Source organism: Amphiprion ocellaris, chromosome 9 (assembly GCF_022539595.1).
Source record: "Amphiprion ocellaris isolate individual 3 ecotype Okinawa chromosome 9, ASM2253959v1, whole genome shotgun sequence".
Taxonomy (NCBI): domain Eukaryota; kingdom Metazoa; phylum Chordata; class Actinopteri; family Pomacentridae; genus Amphiprion; species Amphiprion ocellaris.
In genome coordinates, this window is record NC_072774.1 from 23,949,261 (window position 1) to 23,968,918 (window position 19,658).

The 19,658-nt window shown below is 38.1% G+C and overlaps 1 protein-coding gene across 5 annotated transcripts in view; it reads right to left on the minus strand.

Moving 5' to 3' along the window:
• Positions 1-15,216, minus strand: part of LOC111578980 (F-actin-uncapping protein LRRC16A) — a 90,684-nt gene extending 75,468 nt beyond the window's left edge. For 4 of the 5 annotated variants that reach the window (XM_023286014.3, XM_023286012.3, XM_023286013.3 and 1 more), the window contains exons 1-2: positions 14,795-15,215; positions 8,834-8,931 (exon numbers count right to left, since the gene is read on the minus strand). In XM_023286014.3, the coding sequence (XP_023141782.2) occupies positions 8,834-8,931; positions 14,795-14,834 (138 nt within the window). In that variant the 5' untranslated portion in view covers positions 14,835-15,215. Of the gene's footprint in view, positions 1-8,833; positions 8,932-14,794 lie in introns of all 5 variants that reach the window. The other variant, XM_023286011.3, reaches the window with a different exon arrangement.
• Between the last annotated feature and the right edge of the window lie 4,442 nt (positions 15,217-19,658).

The window sequence follows — 19,658 nt, forward strand, 5'->3', positions numbered from 1 at the left end:
CAATTTAGGATTTATGCAATGCAGCATCTCTGACCCAGATATTAAATGTCAACAGTTTCACAAATTCAAGCCTCCTCCTTCTCTGGTCCCTCCAGATCCCTCTCTGGTCATTCACTAACCCCTTAAAGGTTAAATCTGAGCGCCAAAGTTATATATGTAGATTTTTTTTCCATAAAAGTTCATTCCTTTCCACATTAAAGATGGCTTAGCGAGAACTCTACATCTTTGCTTTCTCTAGAACGTGTAGATTTAGCTCACCAGCTCACCTATGATTTTACTCAAACACTGTAAAATGACTCTTCTCCACCTCTATGGACATGCTAATAAAAAAGAAACAACCATGATTTCCACGAGAGAGGTCTTAAAATGTATTACACAGCCTTTATTGAATTGAGGCTTGACTTTCAAATATTCTTTTGCAAATCAAAATGCAACATTTGACAGAAATCACAAATACACATATTCCCTAAATCACTCAACTCTAATGGGGATGTAAATACATCCCATACTGCTCTGTGCTGCACTTTAAAGCTCGCTTCACTTCCTCATTTTGCTGTTTTTGCATTTTGTTTTGGGTATAGATTATAATTTGTTTTAAATATATGTGACTGCATTGATATTTTTATGTTCTGGACCTAAAATAATCCTTAATTAATTCCACAGTGAGGAAGTTTACATTGTTGCAGCAGCAAAGAGGACAGTGCAAAGATTTAAGAAACATCAGCAGAAAAACAGACCAAAAATATGCATAAATACTAGTTCAGATTGTCCGAAGTCCTCTTTTATTAGCAGAAATACTGACAGAGAAGTATTAATATTGCACAGATTTGTCCCTAAGTAGAAAAATAACAATATTGCACAGATTCTAGTATTTGTAGAAAAAATAATATCGCACAGAGCTTCTAATTGTACAAAATATTCATAATTCACAGCTATGAATACGGTGATATTGCACCAGAAAGAAGTAATGGTCACAGTTTTTCAGTGTATGGTCTACTGAGCAGAGCTGGTTGTAGAAACTGACAGTGGCTTAAGTTGTATTTATTTTAGAGCAAAAACCTGCTAATTATGGGAGAAGCTTTGAGGTAAATGTGCAGCAGAGTTACTGTGCAGCTACAGCAGTGACATTAGAGCGCAGTGTTGAGACCATGTTTGCTAAAATCAAGCATTTTATGGATCTTCTAACATTTGTTTGCACTTCATAGCTGACAGACTTTGTGGATCTTTGTCCACTACACAACACCAGTCAGACTCACTGCACTAACCCACACTCTGAGAACTAACTCTGTGCACAATGACTCCTAATTAACCTGACTCATTCAGCCGAATCTGCTCCAGCACTTTACTTCAGAAACTTAATCACTCACTAAGAGGTTGGAAAAAGAAGCAAAGTGTGGATGCAGAGTGCGCTAAAATTATCCTCCCTGACTAAACAAAACCACATTCTGGTTCTCAGTCTGTTCTAAAAGACTTGGTTGAATTAGTCTTTTTGTCCTTTCATCCAGTTTAAATGAATCAGCAGACAACACACTGCTGTACATGCTATATTAAGAGGAAATGACATGAAGCTGATCAGATTATGTCCAACTCTAAGTTTAAATATATCTAAATATCTTCTATTCTGATCTGTGTTTTGGAGTCACGATCCAAGAATCACATCCAAAAACCCAACGTGAAAAATCAGAGTACTTGATTTTTTAGTTTCCAGAGCTGCTTAAGGCTGCAGAACCTCAAGTATGAATGTAGAATAGAATTCTTTTTTATTGTCATTTCACAGTGTGCAATGAAATCAAGCAGCACTCCTGTCAGTGCATTCACATAATCAGACATTTTTGTAACTATAGAAGACAAAAATATGCAAATTGGTCCACATACCAGTTTTGAGCACACCTGAACAGTTAAACTTGACCCTCCTCAGCACTACTGGCTCAATTACCACTTCAAAATATGTAATGAATGTAATTGGAAGAGACTCGTCCATTTGACCAAACACGAACCACTGAAGACAACACTATAGCAGATTATATAGTAACTGCAGTTTATACTCAGCAGGAACACTGTGACCTGTTTGACCCGGTTTTTCTGCCTGGTTGGCTCTGATTGTCACCCTAATTATGTTAATAATCAGCACAGCATAATGACAGAAAACACAGAGGAGCTCAAAGCAGAGTTAACTCTTTAATAGACACAATGATAATGTGCTTCCCAACATTATAACTGTCTGAACTCAGGCTGAACCTCGAATAAAGGACAAAGAACAGGACTTCTATGTTCATGTCTGCTCAATCAAGGAAAGGTTCAAAATGATTCCCAACTTTAGGAATGATAGAAAAACTAAAAGTTGTTCTACTGAGACAGGAAAGGTCCCTGTGAGGTCCCTGTGGTTTCTGTCAGACTCTGCTTTAACCACAGATCCAAAAATAAAAAAGAGCAAAGATTGTCTCTGCATCATGAGTCATGAAGTTGCCTTAAACTAAGAACCAGTGCAGAGTCAATTGCTGTCTTCACAATAAGCTGCTAAGTAGCTTCTGAAATATGTTTCTAGTCCTCTCTGTTGTTGAGATAACCACCCAATAATAGTTTCTTACTATTTGTAGAACACTGTATTGACTGTAGAAATGTCCCAATCCAATATGAGTCACTTAATTTTTAGTATGTGTCAAGATTGACTCCCAGTCTGAAACCAGTTTCCTGGATATTACACACGGCAAGTATCATAGATTAACTGTAGTACCTGGTTGTGCCACCAGGTTACTGTGTCCAAGCATTGTGGGGGTTTACGTAGTAGATGGGCACCATGACAAAATCTTCTGTTGTGCTTAATGAAATCCAACAAGTGCATGTGGTAAAACAAGTTAGGACAATTACATTTAATACAGCTGCATTCACAGACTATATCATGTGTCTGTGGCTTTATATAAGCAGTAATATTAGCACTGGACAAATGATGAATGTACTTATACTGTAAATACAGTATATCTGAATTATTTCTGCAGTAGCAATGCTGCATTTACCAGGCGTAGGCTTGTGTTGACTGACAGTTATATTAGGGTTCGACTAAAAGGCCTTTTTTCAGTGTCGATACTGGCATCTATTATTAATAATCAGGGACATAATAATATGTGCAACTGATACATTAGCCATAAAAACATAAATCTTGATTTCAAAATCTAAAATAACACACGCTCCGACACAAAATTTAGTTGAAATATGACATTTTACAAATGCTTTATGAAAAAGAACTTTTAAACATTAATGAATAAGTGTTGACTGGCTGCTATTCAAGATGTGAAACCAATCAGATGGTGCAGTGGGCTTGACATAGCTTGAGGCAGAGAGACGTGGCTGCATCAGAGCTAATGTAGCACATTTTCACAAAGCCAATAATCGGTCACAGCTTCAAAAATCCAGTATGTGTCAGGCTCTACCTACTCGAGCACAACATTCCTACAAATCAAAATCTACAAATATAAAAATTTTATATTAAACCTGGAGTATCTTCATCAACAATCAACATGAAATCTACTCACCCTGTGATTACAGAGAGATACACAAGCAGAGCACCTAAAACAAATAGTAAGTGAATATTACCAACTGTTTTTAGAATCTTTCTGAATAGAGAGTAGACTCGCTACCTTAATACTTCTTGTCTATTATCAAAGGGGATGTGAGACGTGGAGGATCGCTGCTCAGTGGCCTTGAGGATAAAGGTCTCAGCTCCAGTATGGAGAGATGCTGGAGGACTTTGGTTCCCAGGGGGGAACAATCCAGGTAATCATCTGGGAGCAGAGAACTGGGTCACCTCCATTTTCCCACTGCTGCTAATTACAGACCTCTAAGATAAAGAAAAGGGAGGACAGAGTGGAAGGACGAGCTGATTCCATACTGTGCTGTTTATTCATTATTTGAGAGTTTAACCGTATGCTGTACTTTCTGATTCTCCTCTCTCCTTCCCCAGGGGGTGTTTGATGGACTGATGTTATTATCTCCACCTCCTTCATCCTCCGTCTTCAAAGCAGGCAGACGGCTGTATTCACCAGGCTTTAGTGTGCTTAAGAGACGCCTCGGGCACCGGAGGGCTGAAAAGGAAACCCTGTTTGACAGACGAGCAAATTGAAGATAACCTCCCTCCTCCCATCATCATCTGTGTACTTTACACTGTACATAGATGCTGTGTACATTCTGTAGTAAATCAGGCTCTTTACTGAAGCTCAGTGTCAAAGAAAAACATCTCAATTGGACTGTAAGTGTTAGTGGGAGATGAATTTTAGATGATTTGTGCTTAGAAAAAGAACGCTGGCAAACTACAGTTTATAATAATGGTAAAACAGATGCTCAATATTCATTATGCCATGATTTAAAATATCTTACACACAACTGAAAAACAGGAAGTCCCTACAGAAGACCATCTACATGTTCCACTGCTGTATTCTTTCATTTAGAACTTGCAGTTTTGTTTAGTTATGTGTATATTTTTGCAAAGACACTCCACAATTTAAAGTAATTGCACCAGAGTTAGTTAGCAGCTAATTAGCATGTGTTGTTCCTGAGCAGGTACAGAAAAAGAGAACAATCACAAACAAAACTAAACTTAAAGTCCATCAGTCTGAGATAAGAAGTAAAATCAGTAAAAACAATAAATAAAAGGTCTAATTGGTGGCAACAGTTTTAAGCTTATTTCAGCCAAATTGCTTCCTGAATCTTTAATGTTTGTGTGGATGAATTCCACTTTTTCACTGTTTTAACTGAGAAAGCAGATTGACCCAAAGCTTTTTGCAGGCCAAATCCAACTTTTGGTTTTGATGGAACATTCATAAGGTTGAGAAGAGAAGCTGTGATTGGTTGGAACAGTCACCTCTAATGAAATAATGTAAACATGCACATTTTAACTGTAACACAGATCGATCTGATTCTGATATTAACACTCTATTGCATTTCATTTCCTTCAAAATGATACCTTTATGATGTGCATTTACTCTCATTCCTGCTTTCATTTTATAAGTACTTTTGTTTTACTGCTAATGTGAGATTTACAATTTAGTCAACTTTGTTCTGATGTCAGATATCTTCTATTTACATATACAACATTAAACAAGCTATTTCATGTCATGTATGTCGCCCTGAGGCCACAGACGTGCTGAGGTGGAGCCTCCGTGGATCAGGTTTGTTTTGGCTCATCGGAGTAGGATGTGGGGAGTTCAGAGGCTCTTGATCGTGTTCCTCAAGCTAATCCTGAGCAATTTTGTGGATTGTAGGGAAAGAATCTCGCGTCGAGTTGGTGCTGTGTGTTAAAGTGACGTCCACATGAATGGAGGTTTTAATGTTGCGGCTGTAAATAGACAAAGCTCGGTATCCGAGTTTCTCAGAAAAAAATGAAATCTGTTCCATGGCCCCACCGACTTCCAGGGTTTAAAGCATCTGCTGCTAATGTCCTGCCTGATAATCCAGCAGGATCAGAGGTCATGAAGAGTCCTGGCCTTTATGGATCAGAAACATTTTAGCAGAACAAGGTCACCTACACAATATTAGACAGGTGGTTTTAATGTTATGGTGGATTGGTATATACTAGCAATATTTAATTAGAAATTCCTTGTTTGCCAAAGCTTTAAGAACGTTTCAGTTTCCATAGCACATCAGCAGAGAATCCACCTCACAGGCCCTCCATGTATTATCTTAGTCTGGAACTGGGAGACAGAATGTTTAAAATCTGACATTTATTCCCAATAGACTGAGCACCAAAAATAAAACTTAGGTTCATTGGTTAAACCCTCAGTGACTAGTGTAACACTCCTAAACTCATGTGTGCAGTCAGTTGAGTTTCCCTTTAACATTTTGCTGCATCCTGTTAGTTCACTTCTCAGAAACATTTGAAAAACTACTTTGATTAAACCATCGGCTCTGATCTGAACAGTCTGTAAATACTTTAATCATATCCTGCAACACTCGCAGGTTACAGACATATTTGTTTTCTCTCGGAGCCACTTCCTCCATAATCGGCCTCTAAAACTCTGCTTCTCTGCAGAACAACAAACAGCTGTTTATTTGTTCAGCTCAGTCGAGCAGAGCACTGACGAACAAAAAAAGAACCAAACTCTTGCTCTGCGTCTGGATGGAATACCAGAACCACTCCAGTGGAATTCCCAGTACTGACTCCCACTTCTTCACATTGTTTAGTGTTCTTGTCTCTACTATGGTCTCAGTGTCCAGATCCCACAGTGTCACATTGTTGTTAGAGCCACAGTAAGTCAGCCTCAAACCAAACACCACAATGGGCAAGATCTGGCTGCAAGAGAAAAACTGTTGGGTTTTCCCAGATTATTCACTTCTTCCACAAAACTGGAACAATTTAAAGAAAATGCAGAGCTGGACTATATGTCTAACCAACTACAGAAATAAAACACACACTGAATAGTGGTGATAACCGATTCCAATAATGACATAGAAAAAGAAAGAAAGAAAGCATTCTATTTAACCAACTTGATCTGAAAAGATGTGTATAAAAGGCTGTTTAGGGAAAAACAGGTTTCCCAGAAGACCCGAACACATTAAGAAAAAGATCCTGGTAGAAAAATAGCAAAAAAAGTTTTCCATTTTTAGAGTAAATTAGAAAGCTGAAAAATGTTCTCCTCACAACAATCCACAAATGAAAGTAGCTGTACATCTTCCAGGCCTATTATCCTTCAGATATAACCCCGGCAGCTTCATTTTTCAGCAGTACTGATGTGTCTGGAGGTAATTACTATATCACCTAAAGTGGAAAGTGCTATTTTCTCCCTTCAGCAGGTCTCAGATCAGTTAGTGAGTAGAAGATGTGAGAGAAGCTCATCACTTCTGTCTCTCACCTCTCTGCTCTGTCCTTAGATGACTTCTACGTTATTCTCAGGTCCTGATAATAAACTCAGTAGTTATCCTAATACGCGACAGCATTACTGCTGTGACAGTTTTTCCTCAAAGCTTTAATAATCTCTTCTTCTTTCTAATCGTCTCTTTAAGTAAAAGCTCCACTGAGAGTCAGACTGAACTAAAGTCTGCTGCTGTTTCCACCCAGAGAAACTTATGAAATGTTCACAGCAGCTGAACCCCTCTGATTCAACCATCTACACTCACTGAACTGTTCAGTCTCCAGCCTCTCAGCTAACACCAGAAAGAGCCAATATGCATTTTTAATGATGCACCAGATATTAATATTTAAGCAGTCGGTAGATCTGCTGCTCTGCGGCCAAAAGTTAATAGTCTGAGCTGCTCTTTCCACCTGATAGTGTTGCAGAGCCACACCTTTCTGCTAAGTGCTGTCTGTCTGCACACAGGATCAGTCTGAAATCTTTATGTATTTCTTTAATCTAATATAATTGCTCGGGATGCAGTTTGGGTGGAAAATTCTTGGAGACTGAGACTTTTTCTATACCTGGTGGAAAACATGCAGGAGCATCTTTTAGTCAGTGAATGTTGTGAACATGTTCTCCATAGAGGTCAAGATAACTGCATATTAGGTGCCCAAGGGTCTCTTTCTGAGAAAATCTATTTGTATTGCATTTTGTGCGGTTATAAACTTGGAGGTGTAAAATAAAAACTGTTCTGAAGAATGTGACCCAGTTGCCATCTCACACCTAAAATAAACGACAATCATCCAGCACAAAAATCTGAAACAAAACTGAGAAAGAAGTTCAACATTTCTGCATCTTTGACAGACACAGATCAGTGTATGTCTGCCACAGGAGTGAATACTTTGACCAGAAAAAGACCGTAAAAACATGCGTTGCACAATACGGGAGCTTTAAATACTCTTTGCAAACCTTAGCAATCATTGATCGAAATAATGAAGCAGGTCTGATTGACTGCATGAACCAAAAATCACCATTTTCAGCAGGCAAGATGCTGCTTGGATATTGTTTCCAATGTGTCCAACTTTAGCTGCTAGTTTCATATTTTTAACACGACTTTCAATGTAGAAGTAAAAGTCTGAACCAAACTTTTCAAACTCTGATGCACTCAGCCCTCTAAAGGACACAACAAGAAGCTAAGACACTGTGAGTTAAAAGAGATGATGCTATTGTAGTTTAGCTGCTGATCAACATAGTCAGGACCAGCAACAGCTCCAGCTGTGGCACACAGATAATACAACAACTTAATCTCACCTGGTTGCCTCAATTTACATCAAAATCAAGCTTCTTCTTGGAGTCACACATAAACATAAAACCGTAGATTCAGTGCTCTCTCTGGGAATATTCTTATCTCTGCTGTCCAACATGAATAAATATCCCTAGAAATTACAGGAAAAGTCCAGAATTTTCCTTGAATCATCACATTTCTTCAGTATAGCAGTAATCCATGCACACGCTGCAAACAAGAATTGCTAACAGCTAATTCAGCATCGTTTAAACGGAGAAAACTGAGCCAAAATGTTAACAAGCATTGGCAGAAGATGCAGCTCACAGTGAATCAGACTAATAAGTCACGAGACACTGATCTTGTGCAGCACTTTCTTCACTGGAGCCCTAAAAGTTTGGCTATAAAACCCAGCAGAGAGAATCACATGAGAAGATGCTGGGAAGCAATTAAGTCTAAAACCTTCTGAATGAGACCAGTGGGACAGAAAGATAATGAGACTCTGCTACCAACTCCACAAACACAAGATGTTCGGCTCTCTGCCGTTGATTTGCAGGAAATTATCTCGAAATCAAAGAACTGAAAGTGCAGCTTAAATAAATGAAAAGCTTTCGAGCGTGAAGAGCAGGAAGGTTGTGATATTCCAAACTGTACATTTCAAGTAGCAGAGAAATCGATGTAGAAGATTTTGCTGGTGTTAATGAAGCAGCAGCAGGACTGAACTCACCAGGACTCTGTTCTCCATCTTGTCTCCTTTGATCTCCAGCTTGACTCTCTTCCTCAGTGACAGCTTCACCTTCCTGCCCACCGCATCCCTCACGCTCTCTGCACAAAGACGAGGAGAAAGGAGGTGAAACTAGTGGAAAATCTGAGAAGAGAGCATATTAGAAAATGTATTTCTCCTCTGTGGGCTTTATGCCATGAAGTCTTTGAGTTGAGACAGAACCGTGAGAGAATTTCAACATTCCTGCAGCCTGAGCAGATCAGGGCTCTTCTGCCTCAGAGGGAATAATCTCACAGATGTGCTGAGTAGAAAAATCCTATAGAAGTCCAAATTTAATAGACCAAGAGGGAAAAAAAACTTCCTTCTTCTGGTTTTTGTTTAACTTTTCCAACATTAAACCCTCTTCTGAAGACTTCTTTGTGGTGTTTTCATGTCTGCTGTGAGCTGCGAAACTCATCAATAATTCTGACAGCAAATACAAGTAGACAGACACACAATAAACAACATAAACAGAAAATCTGTCCTGCTTAACCGGCTGTGGATCACTTTCAGTCTTACTCCCTATTTGAGCTGCTATCTTCATAATCAATTTTTTGATCTGAGTCTTATTTTGGAGTGAGAGCTATTAAGATATCAAACAGGTACAGTGGATTGATTCCAATAACTTTAATGTATTGTGTAACCTTATTGTGTAGGAGAATAAGATCAGTTCAGGATTCTGTATCAGCAGATATGAAATATTAAATGAGTCAGATTGGACTGTGAGCAAAGATGGTTCATCAGGACATTTTATAGACCAAGTAACTACCAGAATAATTAAAGAAATAATCAGCAGATTAATCAACAATGTAATCTCAATCTTAATTTACTCTTTTTTGATATTATCTTCTTGAAAAAAGAAAAAGAAAATAAACACCACATTAAAGATGGAGTCTGTGATTCAAATCCAACACAGTTTTTATCAAATTTTGTGAAATTTAGGTCTGCTAGCTTACATAAACACATCTGTATGCAGATGTGGTTCTGTTAATTGAAAATAGCTGCACAAAACTCTTCCATCTCATCCCATGTATTAGCATGAACATGGACAGAACAACCACAAGCTTGTGGACAGAAACCAAAAGCGCCTATATGAGGTGAAAATGGTCAAAGCACATCTCGGCAAGTATTAGCATTACTGTATGTATATTTTTGATTTTGTCAAATTTGTTCATGAACAGAGGTCTAAATGCTGAGTGTGTGTTCTAATTTCCAGATCGATTGTTTCCAGTAAACCCAGTGTGTCCACAGATAGAGAACTGGGTCATCCTCCATTCACAGACACATGATCCAGTCTCTGCTGCTGCTGCGTCTGAACGAATCCTCGCCTGCAGGCTTCCTCACATCATCATCAGATCAAAGTGAAACTAATAATTAGGCAGTGAGCAGAATGATTCCTCTGCAGCCTACAGCTTCCTCAACAACCTCCACTGATGTGAGCATCACTTCCTGCTGGTGGGTTTCTGCTCTAAATGAGTCCTCGTGTTCTTTAATGAGTCGGGCAGCTTCTGGTCTCATGTAGAATAAAGCTCCTGACACACTCCCATATATAACGTTTCTGCCAATTCAGTTCTTCTGCTGATTTATTGACCTGTGACAGGAGCATATTTTACCACCCAGCAGTGTGAGGTTCAGTCGGGACTTGTACTAAAGGTAATGAAGGGAATGAGAAAGTTACGGTCTTATAAAATCTCTGACAAACAACGACAAGCTCGTAAAGTCGCTCAGACATTTACTGACCCACAGCCGACACACATTCAGTTCTTAACGGGGTCACACAGAAGGTCCTCGGTTTTAAGCTAAAATGTTTATTTAAAGATGACTCACTTATGAAAGGCTGTTTCTTTTATATATTTAGCCCCAAATTATTCACAACCTGCCAAATTTTAATATATAATGGATTTTTATTAAACTAAAAGGTTTCTTCTGGCTATAAATGCTGTAAAAGAGTGACAAAAGATGGTAAGACATTGAATTACATTACTTTTTCCATGCTATTTTTACATATTTGCTAATAATACCATGTCCAAACTGTATTTGTGATCATTGGAGACACCTTCATGAGCCACCATAGCAATGAAATATTGGTATAATTTGTTAGGATTTATTTTTTAAGGTACTGCTAGCTGAACACTAAAATTGATATTACGTATGAGTGTTACATTATTGATAATAATAACCATTTAATGTGCAACAAATCCATGAGTTGTGCTTGACCTTTAAAAGGGAAGAGATGGAACTAAGCTCTAACTCGAAGCTCTGATGGACACAGACAGGTCAGGCTAGAAAGATACAACCGCTCACAAAAAAAATGCTTCTTCTTCTACACGTACACACACTAACAAAGATAGAGCTTGGGGCTTGATACACAGCACATTCCTGATTTCTTATAATGTAACAGTTAATTTTCCTGAAACTGCTCGCTCAAGGTTGTTTATAATCCTCCCTGAGGAACACTTGCATCCACTACGAGATAACACTAATGGCTACTTCACATCTCAACTAACAATGGAATAATACAAACTGGTAGAAAGTGGGAAAAGGTTTGCAGGAGGGTTCTTCTTACAGAGTGTGGCTCCTGGGGATTGGATAAATCGTGTGCCAAGAGATATGGACATATCTGTGCACAAAATAATGGGAGAACTAAGTCTAAACCACGGTTTATCCCCACCTTCAGCAAATCACATTTCAATGTTTGAATTATATGTTTGTGTCCTATAACCAATCACATTTCACCGAACTGTATAAAATGTTCTGTTCATTTCAGACTTTATCCTTTTCTGGGAGGCTGTTCCAACCAGAAACGATCCTTGTACAAGATTCTTTTGAGACATTGATATTAGAAAATAAACAGCCTAATTGGAGAGAAGTAGTTTGTCTTCTATCTCAAAAAACAAACAAGCTTAACAAATTGCTTATTGTTAACTCCTGTTTGACAACCATCTCCAGGTTCCTTCCATCACTCTGGTCTTCAGTTTCCTCCACAGATTCATGTTGGGTTTTAGGTCTGGTCTCTGCCTGAGCTTCTTTAAAATAACACTGATTTATTTAAACTGTTTCTCACCACTTTGGCTCCATGTTTCAGGTCGCTGTCTTGTTGGAAAGTCCACAACTTGTTGGATAGTCTAACTTGAGATGTTTGCTCATCCTTGGATTCCTCCTGGCCCTTTACACTACCATTCTTACAAGTGAATGGGTCACTTTTGTGTTCCCATTACAACCTTTGAGGTTTTTCACGGTGTGGAACTTCTTGTACTTTCTGATCACACTTTGCACTGCAGCCACTGGCACTTCAAAAAACACTTGAAAACATCTTGTGAGCAGCCACAATGTGAAGCTGGATGAGAATTCTTTAGTTTTAGTCAGGACTAGAAGCTGGCCAGAGAACTGCTGCATCATCATTTGTAATTTAATAGAACACTCTGAACATAGTCTATGTTGTATCATCCTCAGTAGCTTGTTTATGTTATTCCAGCCAGAAGAAAGCTATTGATCAGGTAAAAAATTCACTAAAATTGAAGTTTACATGGGTATGAATAATTTAGCTTCTTTTTTGTTGTTGTTTTCTGCTTGAAACCAGGAAAAAAAGGCTCTTTTTCACAGCAGTCGGTTTGACTTGTTCAAGCAGGATAAACACAAGTTCACTTCCAAGACCATCAGCTCAACACAAGGATCCTTCAGCTCACCAAAATACAACGCAGTTGCTTAAAATGTTAGAAACTGATGAAATTTATCACCAGTAACACAGCGTTCTGCTCTGAACTCTTCTTGTGTTTGACCATCTTTTCCTGACAGGTTTCTCTACAACACATTTCTCTCACCAACACAAACTAGTTCTCAGTCAGAAATCAACACACATTCAGCCTCAGGTGAAAAGAAACAACAGAGTTCCTGTTTAGTCTGTTTTGATCCAGCTTTGATCAACTGTGATGGATAATCACACTCATTTTTTTTTTTGTCGTGTAACCTTAAAGAAAATGTTTCCAAAGACCAAGCAGATAGGATGTGAATATCACAATGAGCACATCGTAACACACTATAACTCAGCAAAGAAAAGAAGATATTGCTACTGGATGATCCTGAATGATGCTGAATCACAGGCACCAGTGAATGTTTCCAACAATAGCTGATTTTATCCTCATCCAGACAACAACTCATGACAGGGTCACAGCAAACTCAATTGTAGACGTTATGTGTGCAGAGTCGAGTCAGTGAGTCAACAGAATTCAGGAAAACTACCGATGAGACGTGAAAAGGTCTGAGAGGAAGCTAGAGTTCTCCATTAAAAATCTTCTAATTAAACACTGCAGTCCATTTAGAACATACAGTGTCAGTGAGCTAATCATTCATTTAGAGACAGAGCTGCAACTGACCATTATTTCCTCTGTCAATTATTTTTTGATTAGTCGTTTGGTTTATAAAATGTCAGAAAATGGTTTTTAAAAAAAATGTTGTCTTGTTTTGTCCACAACCAAAAGTTTCAGTTTAATGTCCAGAGGAGCAAATAGATCAGAAAATATTCAGTTTTAGGGAATCAGAATTAGAAAATTTTGACTTTTTTTTTTTAAACGTTCTATTCTGATTTCATTAATCATTAATGCTTTAAAAAAATGCTTGCATCCCTCCATCTAATGGTGTTTTTTTTTTTTGTGAATGCAGATGGGTCCTTGGGGGTTGTTAGTATTTTACTCATCTAATTTACGATTTTAGAGTATACGTATCTATACATACATCTTTCTGTATGCTATGTTACAGCATCTTGCCTTCCTATATTCTGTGCAGAGTGTGATTGGTTGTGGAATTACAGCTTCTTCTTATTTAAGATGCTTTGTTTCTCTAACAAACAGCTTGCTTGCAGCTCCCATAAGGTTATATGTTTATATTTCCAATGAAACCAAATGACAACCTGAAGACTTTGTGCAGCCACAAGACAAAAAACAAATAATATTCTGTGCAGAAAATAGACGCTACCATGTTGAACCTCTCTAGCGAACCAGCAGTGGATCCACCACAATAAACCCAAATAAATGCTGCATTTCACATTTCCATCCCAGTCTTTGTGGGGACACTTTATGTTAAAATTTTCGGACCTGAATGTGCCTAAAATACTGCAGCAGTGAGTATAAACATGTGGAGTTGAATCAAAGGTGAGGCATGAAGCTGTTTAACTGTACAAACCCACATCACACTGACCACAGGGATACACTTTAAACTCTGCTGGCTTCTAAACTGTAATAAGAGCTCAAACAACACAGAAAATAACACACGATGGGCGCGTTAAGGTGCAACGCTATAAATGATTCAAACTTCAAGTGTTCTGACTCAGTGAGGCAACATTTTCCTATAAGCTCATTTCTCTTTGTGTCTCTTAGAATAATAAATGCACCCAAACAGCACATTGGCTGCTGTAATGAAGAAGGAGCTTAAAGTGATCCAACATCACACTGAGGTGTCAGAAATTCCCAAACAAAGAGACTCCGAGCTGCAGACAAACAAAACAGGAGTCTGAAGGTTTGTTCACCATCAAGACAAATAAGGATCCTGAGAACAGAAAGTCCAGGATGGAAAATAAAACCTGAGCACATTCTGACCACTCACATCTGAACTATTCACACCACATGAACATAGAGTCTGTAGGATAAACAGCTTCAGGCTTCACTGCAGCTCAAACACGTACAGTCCAGCAGAATGGAAATCCTGATTATGGAGCAGAAATACTGGATGTTTGAAAGAGATGTGTTTGGTTATTATAAAATGAATAATAATAAAAACACAGCAACACAAGAGCTGCATCTGAGCACAAGAAGTTTGACTGCATTAAAGGAACATAATGGATATTTGTATAATTGCCAGTACAAACTTGCAGAGCAGCACATGGACTGTGGTGGATCCTGCAGGATTCGGGTTGTTCGGATCTATTCTTACCCAGGAGCTCTTTGGGAACCTCCGACGCCTCCTCGCTCATTTTAGCTGAAGATAAAAATCCCACACGCCGCTAGAATCCGGTCACCGCATCCAGAAGAAGCAGATCAGAGGAAGATCCTGCAGGAAACAGGGAGGGAGAGTCAGGTGGAGCCTCCGCCGCCGCCGGTGCGTTTCTCCCGGTTACATGCTCCTCTCCTGCCGCTCGGTCCAGTCTGTGTCTCCGCGGTGCTCCGGACGCATCTCTGGCTCTGCAGGTTTCTGGGTTTTTACGCAGACTGGAAGCTACAGTCTCCTCAGAAGCATGATGAAACCGGCGGGTCGCGGAGCGCACCGGGGATGAAAGGAGCTTCCTACACGTTCATCAGCTACCGTAAAGCTGTCGGTGCTGCAGCAGCTGCCAATGGAGGCTCCGGGGCTCCTCCCCGCTCCGTGATGCGGCAGCCGGGGAGCCGCTGCGCTGCCGGGGCGGAGAGGCAGGAGGGGGCGCGGCGCCGGTGCCAGGAAGAAATAAGGAGCCGGTTCCTGGACAGCAGGGACCCCTAGCGGCCCTCCGGGTTCCGGTCACACCGTGGAACTGACCTGCATATCATTAATGGTTCAAATCACAGGAAACTCAGTATTTACACTGAATTATTTTCTCTCCAATAAGTTGTTTCTCCCTGAAAATTACCCAAACAAGCGAAAAAAATATGTCAAGACACTGTGAGACATTGTGTGATAATTGATTTTAACAGTTTTTTTTTTCACAAGTTTCAATAATGCAACGTGCAAAGTAATTCATACCTCTTGACCACTGTTCCCTCTAAGCTGCGCGCGTGCGCAATTGCGCACTGCTGACACGGTCTCCGCGCACAGAAAATCTTTCTTTAGGACTGCTCTCAAATAATTGAAATGTTACTAAACAAGGTTATACTTATCAAATTAAATAGCTCTGGTCTCCAGTATATTGGCGAATTCGGTTATTTGTACTTAATTTATTAGCATGATTTCTTTTTAATATGTTGTGTACAGACTTAATTACTTCTCTGTCTACTTTTCTGACTCCATGTAGTTTTCCCAGAGACTATGGGTTGAGGAGGAATTGGAAGTTTGTCGGCTTAGACCTGGTGTCATTCCATCAGTGTTAAACTTCCCGGCTCATCTTGGAAGAGTACGTGCCAGAAAGACCACGACCAAGCAGCCTTGAGATCTTAGGCAGCGTCTCCCTCAGGTGGGTGTCGACGGTGTTCACGATCAGGTCTGTAGAGGGGGGAGGCTGCCACCCACCTCCCCGCCTACTCTCTACCCTGACTCCGCCTTGGCTCCACCCATGTGGTCACTTTATTAACTACGATGCCAAAGGGACGACGAAATTTCTTTTCATCTGATCTGTAGCTCAATGAGTTAAGGGTTTACCTGTAGAGCTGCAGGTTGCTGGTTCAAGACCAGACCCTTCTTAAATTTTATCAAAATCCTGACAAAGAAAAATGCCAGTGGTGGGTCTTGAACCTACTACCTTTCACTTGGTAGTCTCTCTTCTAACCCCCTGAGCTACTCACTCAGATACTAATTCTTCTTTTTTTTGCGCATTTATCATCTATTTTTTTGCCATTTTTGAGTTTTTTTTAACTTGAGTCTCGACTCGACCGTTTTTCTCAGGAGGTTGGACTTCAGCCTTTGTGCTGGAGGGTTGAACCCTCAGTTCCAAGACTTTCAAAGCCTCCAGACCTCCCGAGTCCTCAGGACCTGAGCTTTCACACAGTCTGAGGGCTGAAATTTTCTAAGTCCCACAGTAGTTCTCTGTTAGATTGAACTTCCAGACAGTCCAAGGACTGATATCTTCTAAGTTCCTGAGTAGTTCTCTGTTAGTTTGAACCTTCACACAGTCTGAGGACTGAAATCTTAGAAGTTCTTGAGTAGTTCTCTGTTAGTTTGAACCTTCAGACAGTCTGAGGACTGAAAACCTAAAAGTTCTTCAGTAGTTCCCTGTTAGTTTGAACCTTCAGACAGTCTGAGGACTGAAATTTTAAAAGTTTCTCAGTACTTCTCTGTTAGTTTGAACTTTCTGGTTAACAGAAACCTTAAAACTTGTGACCGTGAGTCTTGATTTCACATTTAGACCATCCATCTGAGTTCTTCTCAGACCTTCACCTGTGGGTTTTTGAGAAATCCTCAACAAACTTTGATTCTCTTCACTGAACAGTAAAGTTTGTGGAGATCAGAAGGTAACATTAGTTTGATAAATGCCTTCAACTACTAGCAGACTTTATCTGGAAAGCAGTTTTCTGAAATGAGTTCTTAGTAAATCTGTCCACAATCAAACCAAGAACATAGAAAGAGGAAATGTTTGAAGAAACAACTTGATGCTTTCGTTTCAGACTAGAAAACGCTTTAAGGCTTTTATCTTTTTTTGCTCTTTTTGATCGTTTTATTGTCTCTTCTGTTTAATTTGATCTTCTAAAGTCTAACTGGTGTCTTTTCAAATGTTTTGTCTTTAGTTTGATTCTTCTCAAACGTTTAGTTTTGCTCTTTTCTCACCTTTGATTCCTTTCTAATGTCTGATTTGATTTCCAAATGTTTTGTCTTTTAATGTTTAATTGTTTTTTCAAATGTTTTATCGACTTGTTTGAGTTTCTTTTTCTTTCCCAGTATTTAATGTTTCGATTAAATCTTTAAGGTTTTTCTTTTTAAATGTTTTACCACCTTTTAATGTTTAATTTTCTTTTTAAATGCTTCATTGTATTTTCTGTGTAATTCTTGTTTGAAGTTTTATTGTCTTTAAGATGTAATTTTCTAATTAAACATTTAATTCTTTAATTAAATGTTGTGTCTTTTTTGGCCTTTTTCAGCTTTTTATTGGATAGGCGTAGTGAGAGACAGACAGGAAAGGGGGGAAAAGAGTTAGTGGAAGACTTGCAGCAAATCGCCGCAAGCGGGAATCGAACCCGAGACGCTACATCGGGGACCAGCACCTGTACATGGGTCAGCCACTTAACCCGTTGAGCTATACGGGCACTCATGTTTCATCTTTTTAAAGGTTTAATGATCTAATTAAATGTTTTGCAGTTTTTAAAATGTTTAATAGTGTTCTTGTTTAATTGTATTTTTTTTTTAAATGTTTAATGATGGAAAGTATTTCATCTGTAATTTGTAATATTTGTATATTAAAAATTTTGTTTAATTTCATACTGACATGTATTGTATCGTGTTGAATTATCTCATTCGATATTTTGTCTGTTTAATAGAGATAAACATTAAATTACATTAAATTATATTAAACAGACAAAATATCGAATGAGATAATTCAACACGATACAATACATGTCAGTATGAAATTAAACAAAATTTTTAATATACAAATATTACAAATTACAGATGAAATACTTTCCATCATTAAACATTTAAAAAAAAAATACAATTAAACAAGAACACTATTAAACATTTTAAAAACTGCAAAACATTTAATTAGATCATTAAACCTTTAAAAAGACAAAACATTTAATTACAAAATTAAATGTTTAATTAGAAAATTACATCTTAAAGACAATAAAACTTCAAATAGGAATTAAACAGAAAATACAATGAAGTATGAAATGAAAAAGAAAACTAAACATTAAAAGGTGGTATATGTATATATAATTTAATTGTATTTAATGTTTAACTCTATTAAACAGACAAAATATTGAATTAGATAATTCAACAAGATACAATACATGTCATTATGAAATGAAACAAAATTTTTTAAATACAAATATTAAAAATTACAGATAAAATATTTTCCAAAATTAAACATTTAAAAAATAAAATTAAACAAGAAGAATGTTAAACATTTAAAAAAATGCAAAACATTTAATTAGATTATTAAACCTTTAAAAAAACAAAACATTTAATTAAAAAATTAAATGTTTAATTAGAAAATTACATCTTAAATTTCTTAAATCTTTTTAATAATAAAACTTTTTAAAAGTTTTATTGTATTAATTTTTTTTCCTTTGATTTAATTGCTTTTTGTTATGTAGTTTATTTCTTTAATCTTCTTTTTCTGTCAAGATTTTAACCCCAACCTTAAAAATGAAATAAACCCTTAAATCACAATGAAAATACTTCTGTTGTCACAATCATGAGTCAGTCAATTATTCAGTTTATCAATTCAACTTTATTTGTTTAGCACCTTTTACACTGATGACAAAACTAAACAAGCAAAGAGAAAAAACTATGCTAAAACTATGATTAAAACTCAAAAACATTAAAAAAAAAAAAAAACGGGGAAAAAAAAAAACATTTAACATGGTAATAAAATATTTTGTGTCCAGGGGATGGAGGGAGTTTATTGAAGTATTCTTGGGCTCACATGGGAAATCATTTAAAATATAAACTTGATATTCAGTCTAAGGAAACTGCAGAGCGACAGAAGAACCAACAATATCTCCTGTTTTCTCCTTTAATGAGTTGACTCTTCTTGTGCTTTCAGACCAAAGAACTACAGACTCTTCACAACCTGCTCAAACTCTTGGTACAGGACCTCACCACACGGGTCAAGAAGGTTTCCATCTAATTTCTACTCTGAAGCTCACCTTCTCCTGCTCAAACTGCTGACAAATGTTTCTGCTGCTCTAAAGTCTGGTCTCCAGAACTTCCTAAAAACTCTCAAAGTCTCTTCTGCTGCAGGTTGCTTTGTAGAACTGTTCCAGAAAACCTCACTAAACCACATGGAGGGGCCTCAAGATAGTCCTCCAAATGAAACCATACAAAAACCAAACTAGCACAACCCAAACGCTAAAGTCTCCTGCAGCCTACCAGAGAACCTCTGAGAACAGAGAATCAGGACAGGAACTCTCACCTTCTGGACAACCAATGCTGGTTCACAAACAAGAATACAGAATGT